Source organism: Sinocyclocheilus grahami, unplaced genomic scaffold, assembly GCF_001515645.1.
Source record: "Sinocyclocheilus grahami isolate Dianchi unplaced genomic scaffold, SAMN03320097.WGS_v1.1 scaffold751.1, whole genome shotgun sequence".
In the NCBI taxonomy this organism is placed as follows: domain Eukaryota; kingdom Metazoa; phylum Chordata; class Actinopteri; order Cypriniformes; family Cyprinidae; genus Sinocyclocheilus; species Sinocyclocheilus grahami.
Window position 1 is genome coordinate 183,811 of NW_015505930.1, and position 27,053 is coordinate 210,863.

The 27,053-nt window shown below is 35.2% G+C and overlaps 1 protein-coding gene and 1 long non-coding RNA gene across 3 annotated transcripts; both read left to right on the plus strand.

Moving 5' to 3' along the window:
• The first annotated feature begins 1,613 nt into the window (after positions 1 to 1,613).
• LOC107561009 (uncharacterized protein C3orf67 homolog) lies at positions 1,614 to 24,187 on the plus strand. The gene is made up of 15 exons (XM_016245327.1): positions 1,614 to 1,635; positions 3,329 to 3,401; positions 3,714 to 3,828; positions 3,966 to 4,119; positions 5,407 to 5,544; positions 7,253 to 7,432; positions 7,573 to 7,686; positions 8,409 to 8,540; positions 13,363 to 13,676; positions 16,670 to 16,999; positions 19,781 to 19,945; positions 20,397 to 20,468; positions 21,555 to 21,616; positions 23,263 to 23,354; positions 23,831 to 24,187. The coding sequence occupies exons 1-15, from the start codon at positions 1,629 to 1,631 to the stop codon at positions 23,941 to 23,943; spliced, it is 2,061 nt and encodes a 686-aa protein (XP_016100813.1). The 5' UTR covers positions 1,614 to 1,628; the 3' UTR covers positions 23,944 to 24,187.
• Positions 24,188 to 26,452: 2,265 nt separating this feature from the next.
• LOC107561010 (uncharacterized) lies at positions 26,453 to 27,053 on the plus strand. Of its 2 annotated transcripts, none has more exons than XR_001605794.1 (4): positions 26,453 to 26,500; positions 26,581 to 26,685; positions 26,789 to 26,827; positions 26,936 to 27,053. It is a non-coding gene; the product is annotated as an uncharacterized lncRNA (long non-coding RNA). The 2 variants fall into 2 exon arrangements; XR_001605793.1 differs by having other exon boundaries at positions 26,581 to 26,673.

Sequence of the window (27,053 nt, forward strand, 5' to 3'; positions counted from 1 at the left end):
AATATTAATTGCTTTGAATTTCATTCTGTTTCAGTTCCACTTCCGTTGAAATTTGCTTTACATTTGGCTTAAACTGTAATTAAATGGCAATCTCAATGCAATTCATGTTGCCACTGCCAAGGTGATAGCGTCCCGTTGCCATAGCAACGACCTACTGCCGCGTCTTGCCAGTGTAATAGCTAGTCAGCTAACCAACTTAGGTGTTTTAATTAATAAAGCGCTCTTACAACTAATAAATGACTAAACGGACCGAGACTCTTCGATTTTCGTTCAGCTGGGTGAACGTGGTTAAAATATGTTTTGCGCTAGTCAGTTACCATTACCATTAGCAACTGCTGCAGTAACCTACAGCTGATAGTTCTATATGTGGTTATGAATCAGCTTTTGTTCGTTTCGAATTCGACAGAATAAAGCAGCCATTGCATTTGGAAGTATGTTCAGGAACGATTATCAGGTACAGTAAGCATTAAACATTCGCTAAGTATCTGCTTTTCAGTGCTTCTCATTGTTTGTGTGTGTGTGTGTGTGTGTGTGTGTGAAGGGTGGCCGCACGGTGGACATCTTCAGCGCACAAGGAAAAGATCCTGTGTCAAAATGGAAACTATATGGCAGGAAATCTTCAATATCTAAAGTATGTTTCAGTAATGACAGATTTTACCACAATGAAAGAGGGATTGTTGTTTTTAACTGGTCTTAGAATTAAATATTCAATATATTTCAATATAAATTTCCATATTTTTACTTTAAATTTAGCTTAAAAGACTATAATAGGCAATTTCATGAAGGCCTCCATTTTGACAACTTACCTCGTACAGTGTCACAACATGTCACAACTAATGGGGCATGTTGTCACAAATTCAGCATGTTCAATGAACTGTGTCTTTTTTTCCTGGGCAATAATGGTGAAACTGTTCAATTGCTTTTTTTTGTAGCCAAGACTCTTAGGCATGTCATAAAGAAGTTGGCCTTCACAAATAAACGTAAAAAAGAAAAGAAAAACCTTAGAGATAATAATAATAAAAAAATCCTTGGAAATACAGTATTCACGGGCATAAAAAAGGAACACACATTCTTAGTGACACAGTTTGTATAGCCCTGTAAATAATCTCGGATAGTAGCCAAGACTCTTAGGCATGTCATAAAGAAGTTGGCCTTCACAAATAAACGTAAAAAGAAAAGAAAAACCTTAGAGATAATAATAATAAAAAAATCCTTGGAAATACAGTATTCACGGGCATAAAAAAGGAACACACATTCTTAGTGACACAGTTTGTATAGCCCTGTAAATAATCTCGGATAGAACTGGACGATGGTTATCATTTTACTTTCTCACCTGAAACATAATTCAACTAGCAGCAAAAAAGAATTAAACCAATACCACGAATGTCGCTAAAGAATCCAGCCCAAATAGCTTAACACAACAGAATGTGCAGAAATCCATGCAATGTTTTTTTTCTGAGATTAGATGAGTAATACTGCCGAGTAGGATTATTTGAAGCATTTCTGTCTTTTTATTGATTTAATTTTCTCCTTTTTAACAGGTGTTTGATAAAGAAGTGAAGGGCTTTGTATACAGTCTTGAAGGCAGCAGTCAAACACACAAGATGCAATTACCTAAGGATAGCAAGATGACTCGTAAGTGCTAATAAAACCAGAATAAATCCCATATGGCAAAAAATATATTTTCAATATTTTTTCAAAATATACAAAAGTGGCCAAAATATACAGTGGGTACGGAAAGTATTCAGACCCCCTTCAATGTTTCACTCTTTGTTATATTGCAGCCATTTGCTAAAATCATTTAAGTTAATTTTTTTCCCTCATTAATGTACACACAGCACCCCATATTGACAGAAAAACACAGAATTGTTGACATTTTTGCAGATTTATTAAAAAAGAAAAACTGAAATATCACATGGTCCTAAGTATTCAGACCCTTTGCTGTGACACTCATATATTTAACGCAGGTGCTGTCCATTTCTTCTGATCATCCTGGAGATGGTTCTACACCTTCATTTGAGTCAAGCTGTGTTTGATTATACTGATTGGACTTGATTAGCAAAGCCACACACCTGTCTATTCTCCTCAATCTCGCAGGGCCGGAGGCCATAGAACGAGAGCGTTCGTTTGTCTATGTTGCGGAGGTGCGTGCACCGGGTGAGAATGGTGCTGTTTTAGCTCCCGCTGAATCAAGAGAGGATCCTGAATGTCTGAAAAGGAAGTTTCGTGAAATTTGCAACCCGCAACAAAACAAAACCATGGAGAGACACAAGTTTCACTCCAGAAACCAGAAACAAGGTGAGACTATTGAGTCATTTATCAGTGATCTCAGGATCAAAGCAAAGGTATGCCATTTCGGAGAATTGACAGACGAGCTTATCTGTGACAGGATAGTATGCGGAATCAACAGTGAAAGCTTAAGGAAAGCACTGTTAAGGGACAGCGACTTAACTCTGACAAAAGCCATCTCAATATGTCGCATACATGAAATGACTGAGGAAAATAATAAAACACTGGCGTTACCGCAGACTTCCACTAACGTGGTTGTTTCAATGTTTCAAAATATGTAATGTAAATATGTCTTCTATCAATATGTTGTTATTTTTGAAAATATATGGTAAAATTTTTTATATATATTTTAAAAGCATTGCAATATATTTGTTTTGCCCTCCAAATATTTCAATCCAAGAAAATACATTCACATATTTCACATTTGAAGAAATATTTTATTTGTTGTCTATAACACATGTGAACATATATATGAATAAACATCTACTATGTTACAATATATTAAAACAATTAATATTACTGAATCGTTATAAATCTAGGTTTGATCTCAAGTAGGCTATTTCATCCCTATTTGCTTTTAGCCTAAATGTAGGCTACTGTAAGTCTGGAAATTTATTTTTTTGCTCCTGAAATATATTTTGTTATATGATGGTTAAAACTGAATATATGTTCAATTTCAAGAATATATTCCATTAAGCTTCACTGTTTACAACATATATGTAGCATATTCAAATATATTTTTGGTCAGATTTTTTATTTTTTTTGCTGTCACTGCCGTATGAGTCAAATGTAGTGCCACTTATATTTTACATTTTAACATTCATAGCTAATGAATGGCTAACTTTAAAGATTAATTTGATAGATTACTTACATTTTCTATTTTGGTTAAGCCTATAGATTTTTGTTGTTTGGACATCTACAAAGCCAGATTAATCACAAAAAGGATCATATTGAGTATCAGGCTAAGTCACCTTTTATATGTGTCTGCTTGTGCGTATCTCTTTCACGTCTTATAATCTCATGTTTCTTGTTCCTACAGTTGGCCTGATTCAGAAGTTTCTGATTCTACAGGTCAACGTTCCTTTGGGAAAAGATTTTTCCACTGAAATTTTGTAAGTCCCGGCTTTTCTTTTTTTTTAATTCATTTCAAATTCAGTGTCATTGTTAACAGGTTCCTTCCGACATCTATTTTCAATTTACTGAAAACAATCTTGTTGCGCTGCTATGATATAGTTGAAATTCAGAGAAAGTGTGGCGGGTTTATTACCATGGAGGATTAATTAATTCACACTTTCACACATGCAGATTCCACTCCTACACATTCTTCTACACACACACACACACATGGGAAAATGGTTAAAGATCTTTCCATCTGCTTCATAGAGCAAGCAATTTGGTCAACGTTTTTTAATGCTGTCTTCCAGAGTGACTGATGAAGAGCATCTAAAGAAGAGACTCTACCTGTCTACTGTGCATAAGGAGCTCTCAGCAACCCCTTTGCATGCGAGAATACCTCTAACGTGCATCAAACGCAATACCGTAAGTCCCGACTGCTGCATTCTCCACGACTGTCTGCAAATGAGCAGTCAAATCAGTTGATCTTAGCTCAGTGAGATACTTTGACCTGAAAAAATGCTCTTGAGCTAGTATGATAAGGTACTACTGTCTGTGTGCAGTGGTGTAATCTGTGTATCGATCTGGACTCTCTCACCGCTGAGATATTCAGAGGGACGCGCTTCCTGTCTCTGGATGGCATCATCATCTCCTCCTGCTGTAAGGTCCGCCGCATCTTCACGATGAAGAATGAACCTGCAGACTGCATGGATGGAGGTTAGAGGAAAATGCATCCTGTGCTTTACTTTATGTATACCATTTTGTGGCCCACTTTTGAGTTCACTTTGGTGTCCCATTACTTTAATTACAGCATTAGAGTCACAAACTGTTTTTAATGAGATAATTGGATATGTTAAATAATCTATTATCTAATGATCATAAATGTAATGTTTAGCTGTGTTCCACATTTTGTTTCATAAACCTGCTAGTGCATGATTTTAGTCTTTATATATATATATATATATATATATATATATATGGGTGATTCTATAATTGCAGGTACATTTGGTGTCCGAAGTCATTGTCTTTTTCTGCTTTTTTTCAAATGGTTATATTTTTTATTATTTTAATAATATGTTACTTATTGTTATGAATTACAAGATGTTACAGTCAATAACAATATAATAATTTGTGTAAAAAGTGTCTTAAATGGCTCAAAATCATGATTTCTTGTTGTCCGAATTAGTCTGTACTTTTCATATATATATCCATATAATTGTGACTCCTAACAAATGAAATCAGTTTCTGCAGCATGGCAAATAAAAAAACAACTAATTCCATTTTTTCAAAGATTGTAGTGTTGACTACATTTGTCAAGCTCAGCTGTTCAAACCTGTAGTTATTGTAATCAAAAAGAAAATCATATTTGGGACATTTTAGACAAAAAAAATTAAAAGAAATGTGACAAATATAGCTTGTAAATACAGACAAATAAAGTTTAGCAATAACAAAAAAGCAGCTAGTTTGTCCCTAGCTTCATTTAGGCTACATTTGCAATATAATAATAATAATAAACAATTATAATATTAATATTATAAATTATTTAAAAAATATGTATTTAATAATTTTTTATATTATATTATTATTAATTATACAATGAATATTAATAATATTTAAACATTTTAGTTAAATTAATTAAATAAATTAACATTTATTTTTAACAAAAATCAGTAGAAAAATAGGAGTTAAACTGTATTCAAACATTCATAAATTGAAACTAACACAACAGAGTTGCAAAAAAACTGCAAAACTCACAGAAAAATAAAAGGTTATAAAATATATTGTTTGACCTTGGTCGAAAATCTGAAAGTTAAGCACATCTTTTCACTGACCATTTGTTGAAAAGGATAAACAATTCACGGAAAGTGCCAAATGCTTCGCCTTAATATTCTATTTTTGACATTTTAGCCTAGACCTGTTTCTTAACTTGGTGAAGCATCTTCACAACATGTGTGTGAATGTTCCTGAAAACATTCTACTTTTTGTATTTTATTCAATGTTTAGAAATAAGCAATGGTCCAAAAGAAGAGATTCCGAGGAACTGTCAGTTTCCTAGTGAAGTTCAGAACGTTGTCCAGCTGGTGAACATGAAGACATTGGGACAGACTGATTTAAAGAGTGGACCTACAAACTCAGATGCAGGTCAGTTCCACATGCAAATACTTTATCGTTCAACACGAATCCCTTCTTTGCTTAGTTTCTATTTGTAGTTTTACATTTCTTTAACTGAACTGAGTCAAAGTCTTGTGTTTTTTCCTCTTGTTCTTTGCTAAACAGAAGGTCAGACCCTCTGCAGAACTCTCCTGCTATTTGCTGTCTGTTAGTTTGCTGACAAGAGACACCTCTTGCCAAGAGAGCTCTAATCATCTCTCTTTAGTCACATACCTGTCCACTCTGCCAGCCCAGTGAAACCTTCATAGCTGTTCTTACCGTTTTTATTTATCCAGACATCTGTTGGCCTCATATCACAGTACCAGACTGCTGTCATCTCACCTTTAAATTTTTGAAAAAGACTCAAGTAATGCCCTAGCAAGGTATTAATATAACAGTAGTTCAATCACTGACAAGAGGTGTTGGACTGTAAAGATATCATATAAATTGTTTCTGCATGTACAAATATTGCAACAAAAGATCGCAGTCTCTCGCTGTACATTAATAATTATTCCCTGTTTCATCACTTAGCAACAACATATCAAAACACCGTGGGCCTTGTGTATGAAACCATGTAGTCATAGCTTACAGCCTTGGATCCTGAGCTGGCTGTTATGTTGAAATGACAAATGGCAGTATTTTGTGTTTTGTTGCCAGGTTGCCATGACCTTAACACTGCTTTTTCTTGCAGCACTGTGCTAAATAACAATTGAAAATATGCCAATTCCAAACCAACAGATGGCAAGGGCCTCACAATTACAAGGATTATGAATATGAAAACTGTCCATTGTTATAGAGGATGTTGTGATATTGTTAGTCTAAATACAAACAATATTACATTATCTATTGTAATACATCATCACTTTGCTTGAAATGGCAGATGTTAGAATACTCAGGGGTTAATTTGGGCCAAAACAGTCTATCTGTATTTATTTATTTTTTAATATATTTATTTTATTTTATTTTTTTGCTTGACTTAGCATTACCTTACCTCTAATACGTTTTAAACCTTTAAAGGTTTTAAGAAACCTTTATTTTTATTTATGATTTTTTTTTTAATGGAACAGTTTTTTTTAACGTTTAGACAAAATTGAAAAAAAATAATTACTTTTTTTTTGGAGCATCATATTTCATACATCAGGCTTTTATGGCTCATTGTATACTCGAGGAGGGAAAAAAAGTTTTTAAAATAATATGACAAAGTGAGATAAAATTCTGATAACTTGCAATGTAAATCAATGAGATCTTTAATAGCAGACTACTTACATAAAATGTATGTAAATATTAGTTTTCACTCTATATTTCCCAATATGTCTTAGTAATATGATATTTAAATGCTTAGTTTTATAATCAAAGCTCTGTGGTTTTTATTGTTGGGGGAATCATATAATGCAATGCAATACAATGATGATTGAGAGATGTGCAAATAAACGTACCTCAAAAACCTGATGTATCATGTACAGTATGATATTCACATTTTAATATTTTTCTACAAAATGATGTATGGCTAATCAAAATAAGTCGCTTCAGTCCAGTAAGTGTTCGTCTTGAAATATTACTTACAATATAAAGTTATTTTATTATATTTTATATAATTTAGAGGCCTTAGAAATGTTCATATCAAATATAAAGGTAGGATTTATAGAATTAAGTACTCAGTTATGCTTTGGTAAGTGTTTTGTGCATGACTGTTTACTAGAAGAGACAGGTGGTGTCAAAGCATCCATCACAAGGGGTCCTACACCGCGGGACTTCTCCCATATTGCTTTCGGTTCAAAAGTTATCGGACCCCCTCCGCTCACCGCCAGGAAAAGCAGCACATCTGCAAACAGGAAAGAAGAAAGAGCCAAGTCAGAACTGAGCCTCAATATACCGTCAGGCAAATACGCATTCATTTATTTTCTTGACACATAACATTATCTAGTATACTGTGAGGTTAATGAAAATCTTGGTACAAAATTGGGTTTTAGTATGGGTAATGCAATCTTTTTTAGTACTGTATTATGTTTCTAAATATAGGCAGAACAGACAATGTACAGCCACGACCACCACTTGAAAGGCCATCCGCTGAGAAAATGGGCTCTAGGAGACCACAGAGAATCCAAAATGTGAGGAGAGAAAAATCAAACACAGGTGAGTTTATTAAATACACTGTATATATTATACACTATTCTTCAAAAGTTTGGTGTCGTTTTTGAAAGTCTCTTATGCTCACCAGTGCTGAATTTATTTGATCAAAAATACAATAAAACAGTAATATTGTGAAATATTATTACTGTTGAAAATAATTGTTTTCAGCAGCCATTACTCCAGTGATCAGTGTCATATGATCCTTCAGAAATCATTCTAATAAGCAACATTTCTTATTGCTATTAAAGTTTCAAACTCTTCTTTGAATTTTTATGGAAACCGTGATACATTTTCAGGATTCTTTGATGAATAGAAAGAACAGCATTTATTTGAAATAGAATTCTTTTGTAGCATTTTAAATGTCTTTACGGTCACCTTTAATCAAATATATATACAGTGGGTACGGAAAGTATTCAGACCCCCTTAAATTTTTCACTCAACGTTTGAACGGTAGTTATTATTTATTATTATATATTTTTTTTTAAATGTTGATTAAAACAGCACTTTTCATGTGCTCAGTACTGATATTCTGCCTTTGGCCATCAAAATCAGCACTTGTTTTTCCGTTCTTTTTTTTTTTTGGGAAATTTTAATCAGACAGATGATTTTCTCCCTAGAGATTCATGTCATGAGTTCTCTTGAAATTAATTCCATGTTGACTTTTGAATTCTGCTGCTACTACAATGTCATTGTATTTTATTTTGGTCTCATATGTTCTCTCAAAGATAAAGAAGGTGGCAAAATTAGCCTGAACCTAGAGGGACCTGATCTTCAAGGAAAAATTGCATCATCCTCACTTCAAACTCTGGGCTCTGACTTACCAGTAGAAGATACATTAACCGATCCAGTTCTATGGGGTGAGTAATTATGTTCCTTACATGTTATAGTGGGGATACTTAAACTGCTGGTTTGACCTGACACCCAACTTGGATGTAGGCATATAAGTCTTACTGGTGGTTCTTACTATGGCAACCACCACCACTATTATTATTATTATTACTCATATCAGTGAAGAAAATGCTAACTGTTTTTATTAAGTAACTCTACCCACACCATTTGTTTTGCTACTGTAAATGATAACTCAAATTGTGTGGCATGTGGTGTGGTCTATTTATCTTTTAATTATTAATTAAATTTTTAAGTGATGTGGTTTTCACCTGATGGGTGATACAATCAGATGAGAACAAAACTGAATTGGTCTAAAAAAATGACACTATTGTCTTCTGTAGGGATGCTTTATAGTTCAATAGTTCAGATTAATTCATAATTGATGAATTTGGCAACATTGACACTGTTATTGAACTGAATTGAATCAACACTGAACTGACTCGAGTTGAATAACATTACTACTCTCTTCAGTTGAGCTGCTTATCGCTGAATTGAACTTTTTTCGTAATTGATGAAATTAACATTGTCTTGTTAGAGATGCTTTATAGCAGAAATGGAATATTTTATGAAGTTTGCATCGATTCTTTTACTTTTCTGTTGAATTCTATATGAAGCTACTTTGAAACAATCTCTATTGTACAACGCGTTATATAAATAAAGGTGACTTGACCAAAGGTCTACCAAACCAAACCATACCAAATGAGCCATACTGGAATCTGTCTTGACGCAGTTGTTCCACGTTAACAATCCTTTCCCACGGAGTAGGTCTAACTCGAACTCCCCTTTAGCAGAGGAAAGAGAGTTCATTAGAGGTAATGGGATATTAAGTATACTGTGTAGGTCAGAAAGAAGTCTCTGGGGTTCAGGCAAGCTTGCACCGTGGGCAATTAGAAAAGGTGATTACAATATAAGCCTGTTCAAAAACGTGCCAGGAATCGAAATATGCTAAACCCTTCGGAATAGCAAGAGAGCGAAGGCAACTCTTGAGAGGTGCTCTGTGAGCGTGCATGCTTTAATTAGATGAAACGCTACTCTGTGAAGAGCTTAATAGAGCCTTTACATCACTTTATCTGACATGGCTATTATGTTGTTGTTTTCATGTTTCATTTTAATATGTAATCAGTTGTTTAGCCGATAATGTCTTTATGATCCATGCGTGTGAGCAAAACAAACACAACAAAACACAGGCTGTTCAAAACAACCAATAGGAAAGGAAATCACAAATTAGATCTCTGTATCTCAGTTGGACAGCAATGAGACTAAATAGAGAGAAAAAAAATGGAGATGGGTAAAGTATCTAGCTTTTGATGAGAAAAAGACTTCAGTGATCTCAGAAAGTCATCGAAAAAATAAAAATGTGCTAAAAATGTACTCACCCTTAGGCCATCTAAGATGTAGATGAGTTTGTTTCTTCATTGGAACAGATATGGAAAAACATTTAGCATTACATCACTTGCTCACCAATGGATCCTCTGCAGTGAATGGGTGCCGTCAGAATGAGAGTTCAAACAGCTGATAAAAACATCACAATAATCCACAAGTAATCCACAACATGTTAACGTTTTGTGAAGCAAAAAGATGAGTGTTTGTAGTAAACAAATCCATCATAAAGACGTTTTTAACTTAAAATATGAGTCCTCTATCCATAACACTGCTTTCTCCGATGAAAAAGTCATCTCATATCAGAATCAGAATCAGAATCAGAATGAGTTTTTATTGCCAGGTATGTTTACACATACGAGGAATTTGTTTTCATGACAGAAGCTCCACAGTGTAACAGAATGACAGTGACAGAACAAAAACACAAAGATCTAAACAGCACATCTTCTTTAACAGTTACATCTGTACACCACCTCTCATTGATGTAAAAGCATGTCCCGCCGCCGCGTGATTTCCCTGTTGATTCTGCGTCGCGATCTGCTCTGAACAGCTGAAAGCCCGGGAGACTCAACGCGCTGTCCGGAATGGCGTCTTTCAGCCAGGTTTCCGTGAAACACAGAGCAGCAGAGTTAGAAAAATCCTTATTTGTCCGGGAGAGCAGAATGAGTTCGTCTGTTTTGTTGGGTAAAGAGCGGAGGTTTGCCAGATGGATGCTAGGCAACGGCGTTCTGAATCCATGCTGTCTGAGCTTCACGAGCGCGCTGGCTCGCTTCCCCCGTCTGCGCGTCCTGAAGCACTTGATCAGCGCCACAGCTCCCCCGACAACAATGTCCAGCAAAACATCCGAATAGTCGAAAACCGGTGAAATATCGGGTGGTGTGTACTTCCGAATGTCCAGCAATTCGTCTCTGGTGAAACTGATTGCAGGGATATAACTAAAGACAGGACAAACTAACAAAAACATAAAAACAACTGCAGAGCACGCCATGGAGGCAGCCATCAGCGTCGGCGCCATTGAGCATTGCTCAGATTAAACACTGTTTAAAAAGGAAAACAGTTCTAAACAAATATGTGGGTGGATTTGGACATGAGAGGACAGCTGGAGGAAGCTTTATTATTGATTATGTACTTGTATTTTGGCCTTAAATGACAGTTTAAATTTAAAACCCCTAATGATGGATTTGTTTCATACAAACACACAGCTGACGGCACCCATTCACTGCAAAGGAGACATTGGTGAGCAAGTTATTTAATGCTACATTTTTCCAAATCTGCTCCAATATAGAAACAAACTCATCTACATATTGGATGGCCTGAGGGTGAGTAATGTTTTAGCAAATTCTCATTTCTGGGTGAACTATCTCTTTAAATGAAACATAGCTGGGAAGTCTTAGTTATGAGCTATAAAAGAGCAACCACTGAGCAATACAAAATTATTTGCTGTAATATTACAACATGAATCTAAATACATTCATCTAATAGTCCACATGACATTATGGGAAATGTAGTGTCATCAAAATGACCTGTGCATTTGTGTTGGACGATGACAGTCATCAGCCAAAATAATTTAAAGCACAAAACAATTTGTTCGGCTCTCCACTGCCCTTTCCTTGTCCTTGTCTCTAGGTACAAGAAAGTACAGCTTAGGTTCACAGTTCACACAACTTCACAGCGGTTTAGACTTTTTGCTGCTGTGCATTTTGCTGAAGTAGATCAAAGCACTGTTCGCTCACACGGCAAATTCATCACTTGGTCTCTGCGGTGTCTTTTGCTCCCTGCTCTCTGGGTGTCTTCTCTTTACTATGAGGGCATGCAGGCCCCACAGGCGCACATCACCCCGTCTGAATTATGATCTTACTGTACCATTGCTCCCTATCTACTAATGATGCTGTTTTTGTCAGTGGGAAAGCCAGAAATTTCCCCCTACCCTCTCCTCCATTCCCGAACCCATCCACACACACACACACACATACACAGCAAGCTAATGCTATTTTTCCATTATTCTCTTAGGAACGCAGATGTAAATTCCTGCCATCTACATCTTTAAAATATCGTTTCAATGCATCTCCCCCATTTATGTATATTTTAAGGCATAATTAAAGCATAATGCTGCAGTTATCAAATGAAAGAGGTTGGATGAGTCCTATAAATTCCTACTCGCCCTCAGCTGGCAAGCGAAGTTGAATTCATCTCAATCTTCAAGGATTCCTTCTGTACTTATTTGCATATGCTCATTAAAATGAACGCAGGCAAGAAACACGAGTGCTGCTATAAAAAATGAAAGACGAAACATTGTTTAGTAATTAGATCTCTATTACTGATCTTTATAGAAACAGTAAGTCAGTGGAAGAAAGAGAAACAAAGCAGAAATTGCTTTCTCAACATTATTACCATCAGGCCTTGTTTTCAGCAGAGCGATTTTCACAGAAATGGTGCACTTTGGCAAATAAACAAAAGTGAAATCTCTGTAAATGATTGTATGTATCCTCTCTACTGTTATTGCCATTGAAAGTGTAGGGGAAAAAGTTCCAAAAATTATATATACACTCTTGTTCAAAGGTTTTGGATCTGTAAGATTTTTTTATGTTTTTAAAAGAAGTCCCTTTTGCTCACCTAGACTGCATTTATTTGATCAAAAATGCAGTAAAACTATATTATTGTGATATATTATTACAATTTAAAAATTGTTTAAAATTTTTACATATTTTAAGATGTAATTTATTCTTGTGATAACAAAGCTAAATTTTCAGCATCATTACACCAGTCTTCAGTGTCACATGATCCTTCAGAAATCATGCTAATATGCTGATTTGCTGCTTAAATAACACTTCTTATTATTATCAATGAAGAAAACAGTTGTGCCACTTAATATTTTTGTGGAAACAAAAGAACAGCATTTATTTGTTTTTGTTTTTTTTATAACAATGTAAACGTCTTTACTGTCTCTTTTGATCATTGTAATGTGTCCTAACTGAAGTAATTTCTTTAAAAAAAACAAAAAAAACTCCTAAACTTTTGAATGGTAGTGAATACAGTTGCCAAAAAAAGTATTGGGACAAATTTTGATACTTAGACAAACAAACATTTCAGTGCATTATACTTGATTTTACAACTAGAAAGTGTCCAAATATATTTTGTCTTAATTTCGAACAATATATATCTATTGTATTGTCATACATCTTTGTAAAATCGTTGCTTAATTAAATACTGTAAATGCCACTTTGTGTTTGTTATATAATGCACAGATATTCATATATTTGTATGTGTGGCCTAAGACATGTCAATCAGTCAAAATAAAGCCAGACAACATTTAAGAACAAGACAAAATACTAACATATACAAAGTACAGCACATTTAAAATTGTAACAAATGGTAATATTACCTGTAAATCTCCCTGTCATATTTCTGCAGACTGTGCTTCAAGTGCGGATACATCTGGGTCAGCCTTCAAGCCTCCATGTGCTGCTTCACCTCCAGAATGTGTGCTGACTACAGATGATGCTGACCTTTGTGACAAAGAAACTGAGCTCTCTCTCTGCGACGAGGAATACGAAGAGGAAGTCTTCACTTTCTCCTCATGCCCTCACTCAGCCAGACGGAATCAGGCTAGCAGCAACCATGTTGAGGATTTGACCTTTGGCCTTAAAGATCACAAGCTGGTAACAGAAGGAGAGCGCAAAGATGCATGTCTGGAGGATGATTTTGTCGGTAGTGAGAGTGAAGAGGTATGCATGCAGGCAATATACACACACTTTAACATGCAGAGACAGCAGTATGTTTATAGCTTTGACATTAATTAATTTTACACAGGACTTGAGACTTGCTTCTCACATCCAGCTTGGTTCTCACATACAACAGATTTGAGGACGTTCAGAAACTTGCTAAAGTAATTTGAGCGTTTACTCGATTGGGTAATCAAGTGGCTAGTAGAGCTACACAACAGATAATTAGAGCTACATTGTGATAAATTGTGTACAAAATAGATTAAAAAAATTAAGTCTCGCCCTTGATAAATATATTTTTCGTGTTTTTTTTTTCTTTGATTCTTTGTTTTTCATCTGCATTCTCTTTAGGGGCAAATGTCTGCATTTGTCGTCTTATTACTAATGGGAGATTTAAAAAAAAAAGAATGACTTGAGTATTCTGAACATTATGTTTATGTTGTACCTCTATAACTTGCACCTGTGTAAATCATTTTCACTAGAAGCAGAGGTGCCTAATGACTTTCATTAATGCCACAGCATTTCTGACGAGACGGCATTGAGCTCCATGGTGCTCTCGGGTTCTGCGTCCACTGAGAGGAACATCATTCATTTATTTGCAGTCTGTTTCGTCTGCTCTTGGGAAATCAGTCTCATCTTTGGCATACATATGTTCTGCTGCACTTAATTATAGTTTTTTGATTGATACCGCTGACAGTTTTATTTGTTGTTTATTTCCACTTCTGTCGTCGCCCTTGATAAATATATTTTTCGTGTTTTTTTTTTCTTTGATTCTTTGTTTTTCATCTGCATTCTCTTTAGGGGCAAATGTCTGCATTTGTCGTCTTATTACTAATGGGAGATTTAAAAAAAAAAGAATGACTTGAGTATTCTGAACATTATGTTTATGTTGTACCTCTATAACTTGCACCTGTGTAAATCATTTTCACTAGAAGCAGAGGTGCCTAATGACTTTCATTAATGCCACAGAGTTGTCATCAGAAGATAGATGAAGCAGTAACATATTGAAATTCATCTGTAACACAGCTTAATAACCACTAAACACATTCAGTTTCGTAGATAACCTGCCCAGTTTAAATAAATTCACTGCAAATAGATGTAGGGCCGTGCCAGACTTATGTGTGTTTACCGAATGTCAGCATTTCTCATAGTGAGAGATGACACTTTTTTTTAATCCAAAAAATAAAAATAAAAATAGACCAACCTGATATATTAAAACTGGTCCCTTCAGGGGATATGAAGATGGAAAGAAAGGAGACAAAACTCTGGCTGATCTGATGGTTCGCCTGGCCGTGCCCTTTTAGTGAGGTTGTCATCATTAGTGTGAAGCTTGCTGTTTAAGACCATTAGTGTAGATCAAAGCCTCACTAGTTTAAAGACCTTAACTTTTCCAAAACAGAGCAGAGACGGACAACTTTCCGGGCACAGTGTCGCCCTGATTCATTAATGCCACAGAGTTGTCATCAGAAGATAGATGAAGCAGTAACATATTGAAATTCATCTGTAACACAGCTTAATAACCACTAAACACATTCAGTTTCGTAGATAACCTGCCCAGTTTAAATAAATTCATTGCAAATAGATGTAGGGCCGTGCCAGACTTATGTGTGTTTACCGAATGTCAGCATTTCTCATAGTGAGAGATGACACTTTTTTTTAATACAAAAAATAAAAATAGACCAACCTGATATATTAAAACTGGTCCCTTCAGGGGATATGAAGATGGAAAGAAAGGAGACAAAAACTCTGGCTGATCTGATGGTTCGCCTGGCCGTGCCCTTTTAGTGAGGTTGTCATCATTAGTGTGAAGCTTGCTGTTTAAGACCATTAGTGTAGATCAAAGCCTCACTAGTTTAAAGACCTTAACTTTTCCAAAACAGAGCAGAGACGGACAACTTTCCGGGCACAGTGTCGCCCTGATTAATTACAGGTAACTCTGATGTTACTCCGCCAGCGCCAGACTGTCTCGCATCGTGGCTATTAATGCTTTTCATCTGTGACAGCGTTGGCGTCCGAGATCCTTGCAAGAGATTTCATCATTCTCTTTATGACTCCATCACAAGTTTGTTGATAAATGTAATATTTGTAGTTTTAGGGAGAAATTTGATTTATTAATGTATTTTCTTCCGTGTGTTAACAGCCCAGGCAGAAAGAAAATAATTGAGTGTAGTGGCGTTATTCATTTCAATGTCATAATTAGTGATGCTTGCTAAAGAAGTTTATTTAAAAAAAGAAAGACAGACAAACTATTCCTTAAAGGTATAGTACACCCAAAAATTTTTATTTACTGAAAATGTACTTACCCTCAGGCCATTCAAGATGTAGATGACTTTGTTTATTCATCAAAACAGATTTGGAAAAATTCAGCATTACATCACTTGCTCACCAATGGATCCTCTGCAGTGAATGGGTGCCGTCAGAATGAGACTGATAAAAACATCACAATGATCCACACGATTTGTTTCTTACAAATCCATCAAATTTGTTTCTTACAAACATGGAGCTTTTCACTTCAAAAGACATTAATTGATGGACTGGAGTTGTATGGATTACTTGTGGATTATTGTGATGTTTTTGGACTCTCATTCTGATGGCACCCATTCACTACAGAGGATCCATTGGTGAGCAAGTGATGTAATGCTAATGTGATGTCTAAATTTTTAGCAAATTTTCATTTTTTTGTGAACTATTCCTTTAAAAGTCCTTTGTGTTAAAGCCACGAGGACAGGTGTGCTATTAAATTATTTTTACCTGTTGCATGATAAAACAATCAGAAAATCCCATAGATTTACATTAAAGGTGACTAGAATATCATTAAGAATTAGGGCCAGTACCACCTAGTAACCACACTAGCAACATGCTAAAAAACACCTTGTAGCAATGAACTGGCAACAACCCACGACACATCAACCATTTCATGACTTCAATTTTTTTTTTAAATGTAGTTATTTCATACAAACTATTTCTAACACCAATTACTTCTTTTTGCTTCACAGGATGAAATGCATAGGCAGTTCCTTCATAGATGTGCAGTCCATTCCATTACTGCTCCCCCACCACCTTCAATACAAAAATACACAGTCCCCAAGTTCACTTCTGAGTCAATTATGACTCAGGCCTCCGTGGTCCAACATGTCTCTGAAGGACCAAAGCGGCATGAACCCATGCGAATAGCACCAACCCGCTGCCTCTCACCCAGTACCAGACAAGGGAGCAGACTGGATCAGTCTGAAGCTGACAGAGCATTGCCTGATGGAGATACCAGGATATCTATCAACAGAGCATCTGTGCGAGAGATTTCACTAAAGAATTCTGGCCTCCAAAAGGTGAGCCCATTTACCTTTGAAGGGATAAAAAAAAAAAGAATGAAAATTCGATTATCATTTAATTACCCTCATGTCATTTCAAGCCTGTATGGATTTCTCCCGTGGAAGTTATTTTGAAGATTGTCTTAGTGTTTTTGTCTATACAACAGAAGTCAAAAAAAAAAAAAAGGCAAAATAATAAAATAAAATAAAACCGAGGCAAAAAAAAAAAATCAACACAAAAGAAGATTTATTTATTTACTTATTTATTTATTCTGTCTATACAATGAAAGTCAATGGGGTCGTATGTTATTTGGACTCCCAACTTTTTTTCAAATATTTTCTTGTGTTCCGCAGAAGAAAGAAAGTCATACAGGTTTGGAACGACATCAAGGTGAGTAAACGATAACATAATTTTCATTTTTGGGTAAACTATCCCTTCGAGGAATCAACACAAAGTTTCAAGCATAATTTATGTAAGATAGAGAAATGACCCTCAAAATATAGCAACCACTTAGGTTTTGTGGAGTGAACCCACACAAATCACATAGCCTCGTGTTCATGTGGATGATTTTTTTTTTAAACCGTAGCAAGCATGCAGGGTTAGAGGGGATCAAATCAAGCACATACTTCAGCTGAATTGGTGCACTCCAGCAGAGTGGCTTGTTTATGAGGGCCTCTGTTCTTATTGTAATTTCAGAACTGGTGTGGTTATTTTAATCTGAATCCATTCAGACTGAGGGGAGTGGGTTGTGCACTTGCATTCTCTGATGCAGTTGGAAATTGTTCTGCAAATGGCTTGGATATAGTGTTATTTTGTCTTTGTGATTTAAAAAACATATTTTCTTGGGTTCTGAACTCCCAGCAGATACTTTTTTTTTTTACAGTGGTCATTATTTCTTAGATTAGGAGTTACATTACAATATAAATACTTTATCTTGTACATTTGTCCTTTATAGAAATAGACACAAATCAGAGAAATCTTCAAACACAGTAAAAACCTTGGTGTCTTCAACCATATTAATATGCTTATGCACTAATGTGATGCTTTTATTGCAAAAACATAAAAAATAAATAAATAATTCAAAGTTGTAAATAAAACAGATTATTGAAGTATTTTTTTACAGGAAAATACTATTTCAATCTTTTTACTTTTAATGTTTAATTACTTATTTTAATATAATTATTGACATTTCTTTGTAATTATTTTATATTTTATATTTAATAAAATGAAATTTAACAGCAATTTCTGTGTGAAAAGTGTTTCAAGGTAAATCCTACACCTTTTTTTTCAGTGTCCATAATCATGTACATTGGATTTTAGTTTTATGTTAAATGGATAATTCACCCCAAAATGAAAATGTACATTTATTCATTTACTCACCATATTTATGGTGTTCCAAAGCTGTATGAATTTCTTTCTTCAGCAAAACACAAAAGAATGTATTCTGAGAAAATAAAGAAAAAAAATTTTAAACACACAAAAATAATCTCCCCTCTACCACTACAGATGCATGCAAGAAAAATGTACACAAAAGAATATATTTTGAAAAATATCCATACGATTTTCCTGTTTTGTTCATACAATTAAAGTCAGTGGGGAACAGTATTGTATTTTGACTTCCACTGTATGGACAAAAACAGCTGTAACATTCTTCAGAATATTTGAATATCAAAATGACAGACACTTCAGCAAAGTCTCCATTTCTTCTCATTGTTGCCTAGAACAGTGGTTCTCAAACCTGTCCTGGAGTACCCCCATCCCTGCACATTTTGCATGTCTCCCTCATCTATCGCACCTGATTCAACTCATCAGCTCATTAGTGGAGACTGCAAGACCTGAAGTGGGTATGTCAGATATAGGGAGATGTACAAAATGTGCAGTGCTGGGGGTACTTCATGGAGAGGTTTGAGAACCACTGGCCTAGAAGAAACAACTGGGATATCAAAGAGAACTCGTTAGTGTTCTTTCCTCTTTTAGAGGTTGGAACATATTTGTTCAAAATAAACTAAAACTGGTCCAAGCATTTAGCACAACTACACAGACTCTCACCGCAGGTCTAAAGCGGTGATTAACTAAATGTTTTAAATTAAGTATGATGTGGGAATTGCTGAGGATCATTACAGATGCCCCATAACACTACTTTTCCCCATTTAAACATGGCACATATCTTTGATGCTATTGAAGTTTGCGAAGCTTATCTGGAAGGTCGCTCATAGATCCAGGTATGACTTCATATAAGTGGATTTCTAAGCAACAGGCAGCCATCCCTGCTGATGTCTTGGCCTTAATGGGGGTGCCAGTTAGCTTGCAAGCGTTGATTGATTGCTTGCTAATTAGCTGTTCTAGAGTGTTCTTTCCTCTTTTAGAGGTTGGAACATATTTGTTCAAAATAAACTAAAACTGGTCCAAGCATTTAGCACAACTACACAGACTCTCACCGCAGGTCTAAAGCGGTGATTAACTAAATGTTTTAAATTAAGTATGATGTGGGAATTGCTGAGGATCATTACAGATGCCCCATAACACTACTTTTCCCCATTTAAACATGGCACATATCTTTGATGCTATTGAAGTTTGCGAAGCTTATCTGGAAGGTCGCTCATAGATCCAGGTATGACTTCATATAAGTGGATTTCTAAGCAACAGGCAGCCATCCCTGCTGATGTCTTGGCCTTAATGGGGGTGCCAGTTAGCTTGCAAGCGTTGATTGATTGCTTGCTAATTAGCTATACCCAGTAACGATCGGTCTCATTACAAAAGTGGCACTGATGAAGTAATGAGATATTTGGGCTTTACAGGTGAGTTTCGATGAGAGGGTTGAACCTTTGGGTTCTAGCAGCAGGTGTGATCTGAGGAGAAGTCAAGACGAAGAGGATGAGTTACGAATGTTGGCCAGTTTGAAGAGAGAGCAGGAGGAAGAAAGAGACGGAGACATGGGTGGCCTGGGCCTTAGTGCATCACAGGTAGGAAATTCATGTTCATTTTTCAGCCTAAAACCAAAACAAGAAATAATATACAGCTATGTTATACATATTTTAATATAATTAAAATTATATATTTTAATATACACACTACTGTCAAAAGTTTGGGGTCAGTAGGATTTAAAAAAAGAAAGAAATTATTCAGTAATAAAAGCTAATAGCAATAAATGATTCAATATATTGATCGAAACTTACAGTAAAGACATTTTTGACCTTTACAAAAGATGTAAATGTCAAATAAATTGTTCTTTTGAAACTTTAAGTTTCTTGTATGTAAGTGTGTATGTATGATAAATTGTTCTTTAAAGAATCCTGAAAGATAAAAAAAAAACATTGAGCAGCACAACTGTTTTTAACACTTGATCCATATGACACATGTTCTTCCTAAGTGTTGTGAGCGTCACAAGACAAACACTATTTTATCTTCTGTCAGGTTCACCACTGCAACATAAGTCTGAGTGCAAGCAGCGATGACACCTCAACCTGGACTCAGTGTATTCCTTTGGTGGGCTTACAAACCACACACACATACACTATTTAGACATTTAGGGCAGTTAGAATTACAGAAGTCAAATTCATTGCCACACTTGAGCACAGCACAGGAATTCCTGAATTCCCTCATTATTAGGCTCCTCAGTTGTACAGAGTGCTTTGTATGGATGAACTGTAGCTAGTAGGCAAATAGAGTGAATATTAAAACAATTTTCCTATAAAGGACAATCAAGCAGTTTATATTAAAAAAAAAAAAAACACTAATGAGAGCTAAATGAACTCCCATGGCATTTCAATATCAGACCCTATCCATCATTTGTTGATGCTGTTGTTGTCTGTTGATTGGAAAGATATGCTGCAACTGCTAATCATGCCTGGTGCGCCTGGTATTGAGAAACTGCAAATTAGTGGACTGTAAAATAACATGAAAACATAGTAACACTGCCCCCATCAGGCTAGAAGAACATACTGAATACTTGAGTTCTTCTCGACTGGTTTTGCCTGGGGAACCAGATTTTACATTAGACATCAAGTGGTGAAACAACACTAACAAATCATTTATCATGCATAATGAAACAAAAAATGCTTTATTATATTCAAAGATATAGTTTTAAAAATCGTTCTAGATTTAAAAGAATAGCAGAATCCACAACTATAACATATAACATATATATCCGTGGAATTTTTTTTTTTCAGCTGATGAACGATAAAAACATTTGACAGCCAATCAGAATCCATCCTGCTTTAAAGAGTGAGAATTTAAAGTGGCAGATGACCGACCTGCAGCATGTACTTATAATAAACAGAACGCTATTATGCCTTGATGTGGACGCTCATAAAGTTATTGTTATAGATATCGTTCTTGATGTGAACAGCATTAGTATTTGACTGCAGACCTGCAACTCGGTTTTGATTCACAACCCACCGGTTGAGAACCACTGCTCCAAACTATAAAGGCTAATATCATTATTTTACAGCAAGGAATGCAATTATCCAGAACATACTATATTTTCCTACTAGACTGGAGCTAATAGTGGGCAGATATGGCCCCTGAACCAGATTATAAATATACAAGACTTATTCTTTCTGTGCTTCACAGCCAGTGGATCAAGGCCAGCACTATCAGAAAGAAATGAACCCTCTTCTTCACTCTAATCCCAGGTACGAGAAAAACAATAGTTTTAGCCTCTCTATGTCTGTATGGTATAACTTTAAGTCATTATGCTAAGCTTGTCAGTGTCTTAAGTGTTGAGGCTCATTTCAGAGTCATTTCAGAACTTTATCATGCGAGTTCATAAGAGAACTCTTGTCAGCCCTCAGGCTCATGCACGTTCAATAATTTGGACTTCTGAGAAGTGGTAACAAAATGTGATAGGGATAGCTTTTTGGGCACTGAACATTTTGAAGTTTCCATTGACAATTTTATTCAGTTGTTCCAGGATACGAAAAAGAACGTTTGAACATCAAAGCATAAAAAAAGAGAACAGGTGGTGTGCTCCACAAAATTATATCAGCCTTCAAAAGATTTAGCTGCCATTCATTTCATGACAAAACTGCCAGACTGTCTACATAACAAAGCGCTTCAACTTTTTGTCTCCTTGTTATTTTTCTTAGTTTTTTATATTAAATATAATAATAATAATAATAATGTGTTAATACTCGTATTTATTGTATTAGTAGTAGTATAGAAATATTGTATAAAAACATAAGTTATAACGACCATTTCATATTTATTAATATTTTATTATTATTGTTATTACATTATTATTAAAATATAATCAAATTAATGATTAATAAATGAATGTGTTATAACTATTTTGTTTATATACAATTTATATACTTACTACTACAAATAATGTTCTAATAATTGATAATGATAACAAAAATATAATAATAATAATAATTATTATTATTATTATTAATTAATCTATTTAAAATGTATTATTATTATTATTATAGTATTAGTAATATTTAATGAATTGCATAAACATAATTATTAATTATAACATTATTATTATTATTAGTAGTAGTAGTAGTAGTATTTAAACAATAAAAATAAAGAAGATAAAATAAAGAAAATCTACACTATAACAATTAAACATTGTTTAGGAAGAAAATTATTCTGCATACTGGCTATTTAGAAGTAGACTTTTAAATATAAATTGGCCAATTAAAAATCATTTATAGAACTGTGTTAATAAACGGTGTGTAAATATTTTTTTACACACTATTTACAATCCCAAAGCATAACTATGGCTAGTTTCCTACGCAGAACTTTTCCTGTCAAGGGAAGCTGCCCACACTGCCATGCCTCAGTGATTAATTAAGCATGGTTGTCAGGGACAATGAATAAGCAGGAGTTATGCATGGTGCTCAGAGGCTTGCATGTGTCACCTAGCTGTCACCGCTGCAGCAGAGCTCGCTGGGAGGTCATCATCCACTTCCCTCCCGTCTCACCAGGGAGCCTGTCCGTCAACACCACATGGTGCCTTAAAAGTGTCATGTAAATGAGAGAATATGAAATAGAGAGACATGCAGAAGGGGGGTCTTTCATTCACAACAAGAGGTAACATGTTAGCGACAGAGCAGGAATTTCGAAAATGGGCTTTGATGCAGCTTCGTATGATTCCAAAAGCTTCAGTATAATCAAACTATATATCATAGGTCAAGTCAGAAGAAAGTATATTTTTAGGACCATTAAGAGACCCATGCTCCCAATTTTAAAATAGTGAAAAAGATAATTATACACTACTTTTTCTTTTTTTTTTTTTTTGCTTGTTTGTTTAAATGGTTTAACCCTCTTGTAGAGAATGGATGGATGTCCTCAGCCCTCCGATAGTTCATCCAAATCAACAGACGGCAGATGGGAAAGGAGACCATGGCAAGGTCTCACCCAGAGGTATGACCCCAGAAAAATCCCCATCCTGGGCTCATATTCTCAACCCTTTGTTGCTAAAAATAAATCATGATCTAGATTTCTCTTGGACGGAGAATAACGGGTACAATTACATTCATGATTGATTTTTCCCGCTTCATCTAAAGCCCACAGTGATATTTCTGTGACAATACTCCTAAACCGTTGAGATGGGGGGGGGGGGCAAGTTATAAGGTTTTTCAGGATATTGAGTATTTCTAAAGGCAGGTTTATTTTTGAAAGCCAGTTTCTGTCTTTGTTAGAAAACATATGAACTGTTACTGCCCAGGAAGAAAAGATTTTATGAACAATTTCTACACTATGGGGAAAATTTAATGCAAATCTTCTGTTAAATTGCCTATGAGAAGCTACTGAATGGCTTCTACTGAAATCAGTTTTGAAACCCAAATCAATTAGAATATATATATTCTAACTTTTTTTTTTCTCTATGCAATCCACAGGGTCTGCGTTACACAACAACAGTGGAGAGGAAGAGTTTCTCAATTTAATGTATGATCCCTGCCTCAACTGTTATTTTGATCCACAATCTGGGAAATATTACGAACTGCTCTGATTCCGAGATGAGCTACATCTGCAACCATGTTTTTCAATACTGCCATTTATATGTATGGATTAGTTGAAGCATGTTGTCCTTCATAACATTTAATGGTTTTAATGGAAATTGGGGATTTAAAGTGTATTTTTTGTAACCGTTTCTAATATAATTTTCGTTTTTAGTAATGAAACTACATTCAAGCATGTTTGAGCTCATAACAGATGCTTTCAGTAAGCAAGAAATAAACTCATATAGTTGAAACAATTTTTTTTTTATTATTAGTCCTAATTATTTTATTCAAACTTCCTAGACATTATGTAAAACGAACTAAAATTATAAAATATTTGCAATTGAATTCAACATGTTGTAAACGAATCTCACTTTTTAAAAGTGATCCTACCGTACAATGTTGACGGAAGTCTTGCGTTGCCACACGATCGACCAATCACGCTCCCGTTACTCCTTTACGTCATTTGACAGGTAGCATAACTAGGAAGTAAACCTCTATAATGGCGAGAAAGTCGTTCAAGTTAAGCCACTACTCAAATATGTTACTAAATTTGATTTTAAATAGTATTTTTTATGAGTTTGCCTTCGCCTTTCCGTCATATCGCGAATCCAGACAGTCGGAAAGTTTGGACAGATCCACCTCAACACCAAACAATCAACAGGTTCGTTATCTACTTTCTTGCGTCTGTCACTTCTCTATCAGTTTGCATACTTGCTATCCATGATCTGTTGTTTCGCAGGTTCCAAGACTCCATTTAGGAGTTATCGCATCTGTTGTGATCGTTATTGTGGCTGCAATAGCAGCTGCTGTCTTCATCATACGGAAATACTGCTGTCTGCAGAGGTATATGCAACATGTTTTATTTGACAGTGCAACCTAACCTTACAATCCTGTCAGAGTTGTTGTACGAAAAAATAGGTTGCAATAATTTATACAAAAGTTAATTAATATAAACCGATATTTGTTGCCAAATTTGTACCTATTAACTGACAACTAAATTTAGACTATTTTATTCCAGTAATGTAACATATAGATACTCAGAGCTGCGACAAATGGAAGAGCAAAATGCAGCCAGAGAAGAGGACGATGGTTCAGATGAGGTTAGTATGTGTGGCATTTAAAAAAAATTAGTAGGCTAATAATAGCCTTCAAAACTAAATGTTTAATTACTTTTTATTCTTACTCTGGGTTTTCTTTCCACAGGACCTTTTGGAGTGAATCGTGTAGCACAATTTATCCTTGACGTTTCGCTTTCTTTTTTTTTATACTGTGACATTATATGGCCAAAAGCATCACATGGGTCATTTAAAAACCACCAGGAGTTCCTGAAATATTTATCCCTGTTCCACCATTTGTCAGCACAGATATGTCCACCAACCAGTTAAAATTAGCTGGTTAAATTTGGCAGGATTCAAAGGCTAAAATCTCCTTCATGAAAGCTGTGGGGAAGTGGTTCAGAAATATTAAGATGCCCATTAGAGATAAAAGTTACTATGATTTATTTGCAGGCAAATAACTTGTGAAACGCGCTGTTATGGTTGTCTGTTGTGGTGCCCATTGCTTAAAACTTGGTCAATACTTGGAACTACTTTTTAAAGAAGAACTTAGTATTTTCTTGAATTTCTCAATGCAAGGTACGTTGTACCAAAGTCTGTTGAAGTGATTGTTCCTCTATTTATTGTGCCTGAAAATTTTTTTTTTCTTAAAAAAAAAAAAAAAAACAGCTTTATGATCTCAGGGTTGTTCCCACTGGATACTGTGAACAGTGCCACCAATACCAGAAGCACAGCCGAAATAGAATTTGTCTTATCCACTGTAATGATGCTGCGGACTTTGCATTTCAGTGCCTTACTGAAATCTGTTACTGTATAATTTAACTCTTGTGGTATTTTGAACCATAATCTGCACTCATATGCCGGTATTGGTATTTATAGTGGCAGTGTTTGGCTTCACCTCTATTTTAAGATGAGAATGTTGATACAGAATTATCATGTGCAGTCCAGAGCTCCACAATGGTGTTTTATGAGCTCAGTCCATGATGGGAAGTATTTTTGATTGAATTCTGTATCTTTAGATTTTCATATGTTTGCACCTTCTTTTCTGAGTCTGAACTACTGACTACTTAAAAAAATAAAAAAAAAATAAAAAGTAATTTAACTGAGAAGGAATAAAATTATATACATGAATATTCATTGTATGTTTGATGAATATGCTTACATTTTTTGTCACAGATAGCCACAAGAGGGCAGCACACAACTGTAAAATCATTTTGCATGGAGTAACAATAACCATATCTGTCTAGTTGAGAAGTTAGGTTAGATGAGGTTAGACTTGTTTGAATTTAATGGTGCAAATTTACCACACCTTAAGGTAGAGCCTGCCAGATCAGGTTTCAGGCAGCACCATAGTCCAGAGAACTTTCAAACAGGTAAAAACTCAAAAGTAACCGGGGGAAAAAAGTTTCTTGTGATTCTAGGCAGTTGCATTTTAAATCATTTTATTATATTGCATCAGGCATGAGAATCCCAGAAGATTATTTTGGGCTACCAAAAATGAGACTTAAAGGTAAAGAAAACACTTTTAGCATTTCTGATTAATTTGTGTAACTATTTGTGTGTATAATGAGCATGTATTGTGTTTTTCAGATTGTGTGTATGTTCTCACAACAGTGCTGATCATCTTGATATGGTATTCCTCTATCAACTGGTCAAAACTCCAAGAAGTTGCCAAACAGTCATGTAATGTACATGGTGATCACATATGACAGCTTGTTAATCTGTGACATTATTAAAATCTATTTTTATTACTGTTATATTTTAGTTTGGCTAAGATTGGGGTTGTTTTATATTCCAGATGAAGTTAGTGATTTTGTGACCGACTGTGACAATCGAGGTAAGCTTAATTTTTATGCTTATTTGTAGAGGAGATGGAGTTTAAGAAGTTTATTAGGGTGCAGTACTGTATTTTTTTTCGGGCAACTTTGTTTATTTCTTTGGGCAGGTCTGTTTAAGTCTCATTTTGGTTGCTGTCCACATAAACACTGCCCTGTCAACCACTTCCCCTTCCACCTTCACAGCGGTGTAGCCAATGTGGTGGCTGCAAAAATCTGCTTTAACAA

Excerpts from the sequence above, each read along its gene's own strand:
- LOC107561009 (XM_016245327.1), top strand. Across the intron at positions 7,433-7,572 it reads GAGCCTCAATATACCGTCAG|GCAGAACAGACAATGTACAG; the intron begins GCAAATACGCAT and ends TTCTAAATATAG. Across the intron at positions 23,355-23,830 it reads TGGCAAGGTCTCACCCAGAG|GGTCTGCGTTACACAACAAC; the intron begins GTATGACCCCAG and ends TGCAATCCACAG.